Genomic DNA, 8,150 nt, shown 5'->3' on the forward strand with positions numbered 1-8,150 from the left:
TTGTTGGTAAAAAGCACAGATCAAGCTAAATGAAATAGCGTACACCACACCAGACTCCTGATGTCCTGCGGTAGAAAATACCTACAGTACGTTGTTAAAACCTATATACAATGTTACATTTTAAGGTGGGTCGTGTTTTTACTTTTCTTATTTTTACAAAGATTCAATTTAAATTCAATTCCTAGTAAATATAAGACCAAACATTATATTACAAAAGTATCATATTGACAAATGTGGTTGCAGTATTTTTAAAATTAGGGAATGCCTTCTCCAAACAGTTCCTCCACTCACACACACACACACACACACACACACACACACACACACACACACACACACACAGTCACACCACTGCACAGAAAATCAATGGTTCTGCTCATTGGTATATTGCGTTGGGTCAGTGTGTCATTCATGATTTTCTCCTCTGGCCTGTGGTCATCAGATTAGCTCCAGACGTCTAATAAAATTGAGTGATAATTTGACACAGTCATTGTGATGTGGGTTAGTGTGCTCACCAGATTAATCTCTGTGGAATTGGCAGGGACTTCCCTACGGATCAGCACGTTTCCCAGTCAGTCTCTCTCTGACGGATGTGATGTTTTCATTTGAGGCTTCTTATTGCCATTGAATTTACTCAGGTGTTATGCTTAGGTTTCTTTCAGAAGCTAAAATAAAGCCATTCATGTGTACTCTCTCTCCACACACACACACAGGACTGTGTGAGAGAGTCTATTAGACAGATTCCTGTTTATTCAGTGGGAATCACTGAGCAGTGAGAGGTCAGAGGTCAGACTGGGTTAGACAGTCACATAGATTTAACTTAACCTCTCTTTCCTCCGTATGTGATACTGTTCTCTGCGTGATCTGTGTGTTTATGTGTGTGTGCATCTGGTTTGGCACATACTGAAGTAGCCAGTGTGTTTATTCATGGGATAGTTCACTTAGAAATGAACATTTTACTATAATTTGCTCATCCTCATACTACTCTAACCTGTATTATTGTCATTCTTCTGTGAAATATACAAGGAGATGCCAGTTGTTCTTGTTCATACTGTTAAAGTTGATGGTGATATTTAGTATCAAAGTCTAAAAAGGACTAAAAAAGCACTAAAAGTAGTTTAAATACCATGCATTCTAAGTCTTCAATCTGAAGACCTGTCAAAAGAGACAGGTGTTTGTGAAATGGCTAACCAGCCATTCAGATCCACTGAAACTCTGGCGAAACCTGTGTAATGGTGAAGATAGTGTGCTGACCTGTGGAAATAGTGGTCTTGTCTGAGACCACAAGATCAAGACTCTATAATTCTGGGTTCGGAGAGCATTTACCTCTCAGATTTCTCCAGTAAAGAGATTACGTTTTCCCAATCTAAGTGAATTCTCTTTCTCTCTGTCTGTTCTCCAGATCTGGATAAGCCTGTGCTCACGGTGCACCAGACGGTGGGTGATGTACGAGGGAACTACTATCAGGAGAAAACAGTGTTTTTACGCTGTACGGTAAACTCCAACCCTCCCGCTCGCTTTATCTGGAAACGAGGAAATAAACCAATCGAACAGAGCAAAGACAATGGCGTGGACATCTACGAGCCTCTGTATACACAGGTACAACAATATCATGACTTGTTTTGTTTTGTTTTGTTTCAGTCGTAACCCTACACCTGACCCTTACAACCCTTTCTGGATTTTTACAATTTCAGTAAGAAATTATTTAGTAGGTTTATTAAGCTTTTGTTGTTGTTGACTGTTGACTGTCTCTATAATTGGACATAATAGACTATTTCATTTCATTTCATTTCATTTCATGAACATTTCATGAACATCTCTGGGTGTCCCGAAAGCGACTTTTAGTCCGTTTAAGTTAACTTTTGCAAACAATTTTGTCCCAAAAACTAAGAAAAACCCAACCACTCCCACACACAGCTTTACAAGTTTTCTCTATAGGCCTTACTTTCCCTAACTCAGAAAATAGTTTAATTAGAGTTAATAATCATTTGAATAGCAGATAACCACAGGAGACCCGCTCAATCACAGAGAAACGTACTCAATAAATCAGCAATCCATCAGTGATGAATTCATAATCGGAGTACTTATTAATAAAGAGTTGTTTGAATAAGGTGGGATGGATGGAGATTGATGGCTTTGCCATTAATAATGAGGATTATTCATTTTCCTGATGGACTCAGTCAAAAGAATTAGAGGAATTTAAAATTCCTGAATTCATTCTCTTTATCATGCACACAAAGCTTCTGACATTGCATAGAAATACAAGGATAATTTTCAGGAAATTAAACGGTACCTTTTGTGCCCCATTTGTGTTCACATGAATTACTACTGACATATTTAACAGTATACAGAACTCGGTCTCATTATTTGATAGATTGAACCTTGTTTAGTGCGGAATGCACAGGAAATTCTGGAGCGTTTGTTTTTTTGGAATATCAGCCAAATTGAATGTTCCAATCCAAACCAATTATATTTGAATTGGTAATATAGAATTTAATTTAACTGTATTTCAATTGTGCTTTGTCTTGAAATTGAAATATCCTTAATATGTATTCATTTTAAAATGTTTTATGCATTTGAACCCTGTTATGCTCTGACATTTCCTGTTTCTGACATCATATTTGAAGAAATTACATCATCACATTGTTTTCACTTTTATATTGCAACCTTTATGTACGTTTTTTTGTAGTATTTCGTAGTTTGCACTTGTGTTGGCCTTGTCTCATCTCAAAACTGTGATGCCCCAGGTGGGAAAATGTGATTTCATATTTTAAATGTGAATTACTCAACAGCAGCCAAATTATACAAAAAGAAAAATTCTAAAAGTGTAAATGGCACTGTTTGCAGAGGGTGACCGACAAACATCATTTTGTTATGTATAAATGCATGTTTTGACTAACAGGAAAAACTGTTTTTGTGTGATGTATTTTTACCATGTGAATGTGTGTGTGTTTGCAGGGTGAGACAAAGGTGCTGAAACTGAAAAACCTCCGTCCACAGGACTTTGCTAATTACACCTGTCAGGTGTCCGTCCGGAACGTTTGTGATATTCCAGACAGCTCTGTCACCTTTCGCCTTACCAACACCACCAGTGAGTTCCCATCTACTCTCAAACGCTCACATTCACTCGCTTTATACAGCAGCTGTAGTGAGTTTTGCACATGAATTTTGTGAAAGTCCTGCTTTAATTTTATTTTGCTCATTTCATTACAGGAAAAATATGAATTGCGAATAGAATTTCTTGTCTTTTCGCCTTCAGTTCTTTTTATTCTTTTTTTTCCTCAAATGTTCCTTTTCCCTTGGTTATGTGTTGACCTGTCAGGTTTAATTCACCTTTCTTTGATTACATCTTCACTTTTCCCTCTTTTAATCTCGCGTTCTTTCTCTTCTGCGTTCTCTCGTTCACTGTCTGTCAGCACTGAATAACACTTGTGTCTTTGATCATGATGGTCTCTGCACCGGTGTGTGTCTCAGGTCTCTCTGAAGGCAGACGTCACTATCATTGTGTTGTCCTGTACTGAAATTCCTCCAAGAAATCAGCGAACTGACAGGATGTGTGATTTTGTTCTTGTTAGAGTAACACACATTGAGCTGTGGTGCACATATGGGGGGATGCGAGTTCACAACCTATCTTGATCCCATTCCCCCTCTTCTCCCTGTCATTTAACTGTCATCTATTTCTCTTTGAATTAAAAAGTGCAAAATTGGAATTTGAGTTAGAAAAAGTGCAAAGAATATAAATTGGTCTGAGTCATAAAGGGTAGAATGACCAGGCCATATTATTCATAAAAAAATGGGAAAAGATAAAATAAGTAAATACCACAATTATATACACTACTGTTCAAATGTTTGGAGTTTGTAAGACTTTTGAAATGTTTTTGAAAGAAGTCTCTTATGCTCACAGGGGCTGCATTTATTTGATAAAAAATACAGTAAAACAGTGATATTGTGAAATATTATTACAGTTTCAAATAACGTTATTTTTTATACATTTTAAAATGTAATTTATTCCTGTGATGCAAAGCTGAATTTTCAGCATCATTACTCCAGTCTTCAGTGTCACATGATCCTTCAGAAATCATTCTAATATGCTGATTTGCTGCTTAGGAAAATTTCTTATTATAAACGTATAGTATTCATATTTTTGTGGAAACGGTGATACATTTTTTTTCAGGATTCTTGAAATTTTTTTTGTAAACATTTTAAATGTCTGCACTGTCATTTTTGATCATCTTAATGCATCCTTGCTGAATAAAAGTATTAATGTCTTTCAAAAAAATTACAAATAAATCCTTCTGAACAGTAGACGTAAATCTTTGTGACAAATTTCCCATGTGACAACTAGCCCCAGTCTCTCTTATATATGCTTTTTCACATGCTTTCAAAAGGTTTCATAGAGTGAGTAACTTCAGGGGGCTTATGAAAGCTCCTTCCTTGTAAACTAACGTTTTATTCATCGTCAAAATAAATAGTTTGTGTAATCCATAATGAATCAAATTCACCGCAAAAGCAAGAATACGCCTGTGACTGGCAAATGAAAGAGAACACACACACACACACACACACACGCGTGCGCTCCGCGGCGCCCCATCGGTGTCCTGCCCTGTGGAGAAACAACACACTGCTGCAAATTGGAATTTGTTTTCCGCATGGCAGGAGCGCGTGGCTTGCGTACACGCAGCTCGTCGCCGAAAGAACAAAACACTGATTTGTTTTTCTGTTGATTTTCATTTTCTTTCCTCTGAACTGATGAGCAGGAAGGGGGCGAGATGAAATTGGAGGGAGCATGAGAAACACGCGTCGGATGCTGCGCTGAAGTTTGAGAAGTTTGTCTCTTTAGAGGGTAGAGTGAAGGAGACTGCATGCACTGTTTTAAATTACGGGTCAATCAAGACATGTAACTCCAAAACTAGCTGGTCAGCGTCCGCTTGTTTGAAGGTCAGTGCTCAGATCAGAAAGAAAAGGACCTTTACCACTGCTTTGTCCACTATGGGGGATGGATCTGTAAAAGCCATTTAAGGGTATGATGTTATATCTAAACCATCATGGCTGATTATCTTTTTTCGTAATTGTCTCTGGTTCTCCTCTTATACACTAGAATTCAAAAGTTTGGGGTCAGTAAGAAATTAAGACTTTTATTCAATAAGGACACATTACATTGATCAAAAGTGACAATAAAGACAATTATGTTACATTTTTCCATTTCAAATAAATGCTGTTCTTTTGAATTTTCTATTCATCAAAGAAACAAAAAATCCAGGTTTCCACAAATAGTAATTATATGAAGCAGCACAACTGTTTTCAACACTGATAACAATAAGAAATGTTTCATTTCTTATTATAAACGTATAGTATTCATATTTTTGTGGAAACGGTGATACATTTTTTTTCAGGATTCTTGAAATTTTTTTTGTAAACATTTTAAATGTCTGCACTGTCATTTTTGATCATCTTAATGCATCCTTGCTGAATAAAAGTATTAATGTCTTTCAAAAAAATTACAAATAAATCCTTCTGAACAGTAGACGTAAATCTTTGTGACAAATTTCCCCAACTGTTTTCAACACTGATAACAATAAGAAATGTTTCTTGAGCAGCACATCAGCATATTAAAAAGATTTCTGGAGGATCATGTGACACCGAAGACTGGAGTAATGATGCTGAAAATTCAGCTTTGCATCGCAAGAATGAATTACATTTTAAAACTTATTACACTAGAAAACAGTTTAAACTGCTATAATATTTCACAATATTACTGTTTTTACTGTGTTGTTATTTTCAAATAAATGCAGCCTCAGAGAGCATAAGAAACTTTCAAAACATCTTCAAAAACATTGTAAAAATCTTACCGATCTCAAGCTTTTGAACGGTAGTATGTCATTTTAGTTTTTTTTTATAACAACATTAATTTAACATGACTGACAAAAGTTACCTCTGAAAGACACATTTATGTTCTATTGTAATGAAAGATGTATTAAGAAATGTTAAGTCAAAAAAGGAATAATAAGTGCAAAATGCATTATATTCTTCTTATATTTTTCCTTTTTGATTTAATATTTCATGTTTCAGAAGCTTAAAGATGATTGTCTGATGAATCCGAATTTTTTTGGAAATAGCAAGTGAAATTGATGTCTAGCTGTTGTTTTGAAGGTTTTTGCATTCTTAAACCAATTTTGTATAAAAATGTCTCAAGATATAGGCTACTATTGAATGAGATGTCCAAAATCACTGATATTTCTTCCAGTTCATTCATCACACTGGAAATCGAATGTCAAATCAAGCACATTGCATTGTGGGATACAGTATTCCATGCACTTTCCTCTGTTGTATACAGTACTCCGCATTTTAGCAAACGTAGTAGGCCATCAGAAAGTTTGCAAACTCTACAAAGTATGCTTACTATGTAGTGCAGCAATAGTGCAAGTACTAGTTTGTGATTCCATGTTATGATTAATTAATATTTCGCCTCACCTCAGCTGTGGTAAAATTACTGCAGCCCAGTTTCAACTGGCTTGTTGCTTTAATAGAAATCCGAGGAGACTCAAAAGGAGACTGTTTGCACTAGTATAAAAAATATATCGTATGTCGTATTCATTTGAATCAAAAGGCAGTTTAATGACCTTTATCACTGATTAAATTTAAGTGGATTTCAGCCCTATGCATGTATATCAAAACTCAGCCTGGAAAAGATAAAAAAAAACAAAACAAGCATGCACATGCTTTTGTTAATGCATCAGTATTTTGTGTTTAATTTTATGTTTATGTATTTCATCATTTATATAGACACACAGGCACCATTTGTACAGATTGTTCAAGAGGAAATGACTGATGTAACTCAATCCCATCACACTCATGCTCAAATTAAGCTTTAATTGGATAATTGGAAGATATGGAAGAGAGAGAGAGATTGTTATTATTCAGAGAAAAGAGCAAACCTGTTGGAACATTTCTCTCTTTCAAACAGTTTTTTTTTTCCACTTTTAATATTTTCATATTTTCCTTTTGGCCGAATCCCACTGCAGTAGCGTATGATGAGCTGTCAGTTTAAATGCTTTAGGAGCCTCAAAGAAGAGGAGCGGAAGGAATTAGGACAGGGTCTACATAGACAGCATCTCCTGACAGCAAGTCTTGTTCACACTGGTCAATAGAAGCTGGTAAAAATAAGATGTCATTCTGTTTTTGACAGGGAATTAATTTTCTTGCTACCTAAAATTAACATTCCGGAGGGGAAAGCTTTATATGAATATTAACTGCAGCAGTGCATAAAGCATCATATCATGAATAAGATGAACTATTATCAGATGAATCGCACTTGATCAGAAAGATGACATTTTCTGGCATGGCTTTGTCTGGATTATATTTTCATTTATTTATTTATTTAAATTATTATTATATCCCAGCATGTGGCAATAGACAAATAGAAGAGTAAAATTGCTCACAGTAATACTAACTTTGTCTTGCTGATATTTGACTATAGTATCTAAGAGGATCACTTAGCTTCCCATTGATAGAAACTGCCATTCACTGTGGCTCATGTCATTTTGACATTATTTTCATGATAATTAAGCATATTTCCACTGAATTCTCAAACTTAATGCAAAACAGAAAAGGATTGCTTATGAAGCCGTCCATCCATTCCAAATAAATAATAATACACACACACACACACACACACACACACACACACACACGTCTGGTTTGCTATCCTTGTGGGGACTCTCCTTAGGAGTAATGGTTTTTCTACTGTACAGACCGTATATTCTATTGCCCTACACCAACCCTACACCTAACCCTACCCCTTACAGGAAACTTTGTGCAGTTTTAGTTTTTAAAAAAACTTCATTCTGTGTGATTTATTGGCTTGTTTACCCGTGGGGACCTCAATTTAGGTCCCCACCATGACAGTGTGTATTCAGGTTTAAGTCCCCACCAGAATAGAAAACAGGTACACACACACACAATCAAATGAGAAATACATCCGCATTTAGTCATACAGGATGTGCTTATGTTGTGTTTACCTTTGCCTGTGATTGGTTGAGAGCTGGAGAGATTATTTTATCTGCTATCTTTATGCCATGGATGCTGCAGGATTAGATTTTCCCCAGGTGGGACACACACACACACACACACACACACACACACACACACAC

The 8,150-nt window shown here is 36.0% G+C and overlaps 1 protein-coding gene across 1 annotated transcript in view; it reads left to right on the forward strand.

The window, feature by feature from the left end:
* mdga1 (MAM domain containing glycosylphosphatidylinositol anchor 1) overlaps positions 1-8,150 on the forward strand; it is a 208,393-nt gene that overhangs the window by 109,944 nt on the left and 90,299 nt on the right. Inside the window, exons 5-6 of the mRNA XM_016470885.1 lie at positions 1,403-1,599; positions 2,959-3,091. Coding sequence (XP_016326371.1) covers positions 1,403-1,599; positions 2,959-3,091 — 330 coding nt within the window. The remainder of the gene's footprint in view (positions 1-1,402; positions 1,600-2,958; positions 3,092-8,150) is intronic.

This window comes from Sinocyclocheilus anshuiensis, unplaced genomic scaffold (genome assembly GCF_001515605.1).
Source record: "Sinocyclocheilus anshuiensis isolate Anshui unplaced genomic scaffold, SAMN03320099.WGS_v1.1 scaffold961, whole genome shotgun sequence".
Classification (NCBI taxonomy): domain Eukaryota; kingdom Metazoa; phylum Chordata; class Actinopteri; order Cypriniformes; family Cyprinidae; genus Sinocyclocheilus; species Sinocyclocheilus anshuiensis.